Consider the following 1,700-nt stretch of genomic DNA (forward strand, 5'->3'; position numbering starts at 1 on the left):
TGAAATTGGACTTAATATAATAAAAAAACTAGAGTTAATAATTATTTTTGCATTGCTCTCTAATGAATGGCAGTTCCTCCAGTTGACAAGCCTGATATAAGTAATTAGCGGCAAGCGACAGAAACCTTATTATACAATTAGTAGCAAGCATTGCATGTATCTTGTAATTTCTCTACTTGAAGATGATAAAAAATACTTCCTTTTTATTATGAAAAATTCAATTTAGCTTTAAACTTGACTATTGATTCTTGAGTATGCAAGTGTGCCATGATATTTTCCATAGAATTAAGAATACACATTGAATCATTAAGCAAATTAAGTATGTTACAATGAATGATCCATCTCATCTTCAATGAGATCAGCCCTTGCTAAACTATCTACTTCTAGGTCTATGTTACCAAGAGGTAACGAAACAAATAAGTCTATCCCACTATCAGATGTGTTGCTATATTGCTCAATAACTTCATCAATATCATCAATCATATTATTGTCCTCTTTTGCGTTTCCTTGAACATCCTCGCGAGGTTCATCTTGTACTATATCACGCATATCATCCATTATGGTGTCATCATGTACATCATCATTAATTGTTGGATTGTCATCTGCTATCTCTATGTCGGTAATATTACCATATATTGGTTTTGAACGATTAGATATAGGGATGACATACCACCATCGGTTATTGTTTACCATTGGATGATACACAACCTGTATTTGAAAAACAAAAGCAAGAAACTTAAATACTTATTATATTGTGTATATGTATCACATGTATACATATAAAAAAAATAGCTTTTGCATATATACCTGCTTGCATTGTTGAGGTAGTACTAATGTGTCATTCTTGTTTTGGTGAAATTTTGTAGATTCAATGATTACAAAACCACTTGGATGACGTCTGATTGTGCAATGCTCACCATTTGTTACCACTTCTTTAAACCACTTCACATCCAATACATATATAAATAATCGTTTGAAGTCAAGATTCAGAATATCTTGAATCAACCCACAATAATCTTCCATGGTACCATTGGCATCCTCAAAGTGAGTAAGGACACCACAATCTTGGGTATTTCTCTTTTCATCTATACGTTGAGTTCGAAGATGTTTACCCTCATACCAAATAGCATTGAATAATGTGCACTAGTAGTAAAAGATTAAGATCAAACATGTCAAATTTTTATATAAAATATAACTTATAGAAACAAATTAATTGATAGTATGTCTCACCTTTGATAAGCAACCGCATGCGTATTCCCACTCTTCTTGAGATATATTAATTTCCTCCTCTTTTTCCATTCTCTCCATTTCCTCATGTAACCAATCTATATCAATATGACGTGGGAGCGCATTTAGATGATCTGGAAATGAGACATTACGTTCATATCTAGTGCGAAATGCTTGTCTTTTGCTTTTTCTTCTTGTCCTTGCTTCATTATATAGTGTCACCCATTTGCTCATTACATCACTATTGAGCACACAAAAACTATTTAACTTACGAAGTTCTTCTTTTGTTAGCACTTTACTTATTCCTTTTCCTTGAGGTATTATAGAGGTCATCCTCAAGCCTTCATCATCTTTCCATAGTCATGGTTGAGAGGGGTCCACTTCAGCAAGATATTCAAAGATATAAATAAGGGATGATTGCACTAACCAACCCTCAACCATGCTATCCTCAGGCCGTGCTTTTTGCCTCGCAA

The 1,700-nt window shown here is 33.5% G+C and overlaps 1 protein-coding gene across 1 annotated transcript; it reads right to left on the minus strand.

Annotated features, from left to right (window-relative positions):
- Window positions 1-324: 324 nt before the first annotated feature.
- Window positions 325-1,308, minus strand: LOC148018711 (uncharacterized). The gene is made up of 3 exons (XM_087701229.1): window positions 1,231-1,308; window positions 808-1,143; window positions 325-708 (listed from the first exon to the last, which is right to left on the minus strand). The coding sequence occupies exons 1-3, from the start codon at window positions 1,306-1,308 to the stop codon at window positions 325-327; spliced, it is 798 nt and encodes a 265-aa protein (XP_087557355.1).
- Window positions 1,309-1,700: the final 392 nt, after the last annotated feature.

Source organism: Lygodium microphyllum, chromosome 20 (genome assembly GCF_053477565.2).
Source record: "Lygodium microphyllum isolate KBCC chromosome 20, Lygodium_microphyllum_v1.1.10, whole genome shotgun sequence".
NCBI lineage: Eukaryota > Viridiplantae > Streptophyta > Polypodiopsida > Schizaeales > Lygodiaceae > Lygodium > Lygodium microphyllum.

Coding starts and splice junctions, on each gene's coding strand:
- LOC148018711 (XM_087701229.1), bottom strand. CDS start 1,308: ATGGAGAGAATGGAAAAAGAGGAGGAAATTAATATATCTCAAGAAGAG. Junction 1,144..1,230: donor CATGCGGTTGCTTATCAAAG/GTGAGACATACT, acceptor TTTTACTACTAG/TGCACATTATTCAATGCTAT. Junction 709..807: donor TACCTCAACAATGCAAGCAG/GTATATATGCAA, acceptor TTTCAAATACAG/GTTGTGTATCATCCAATGGT.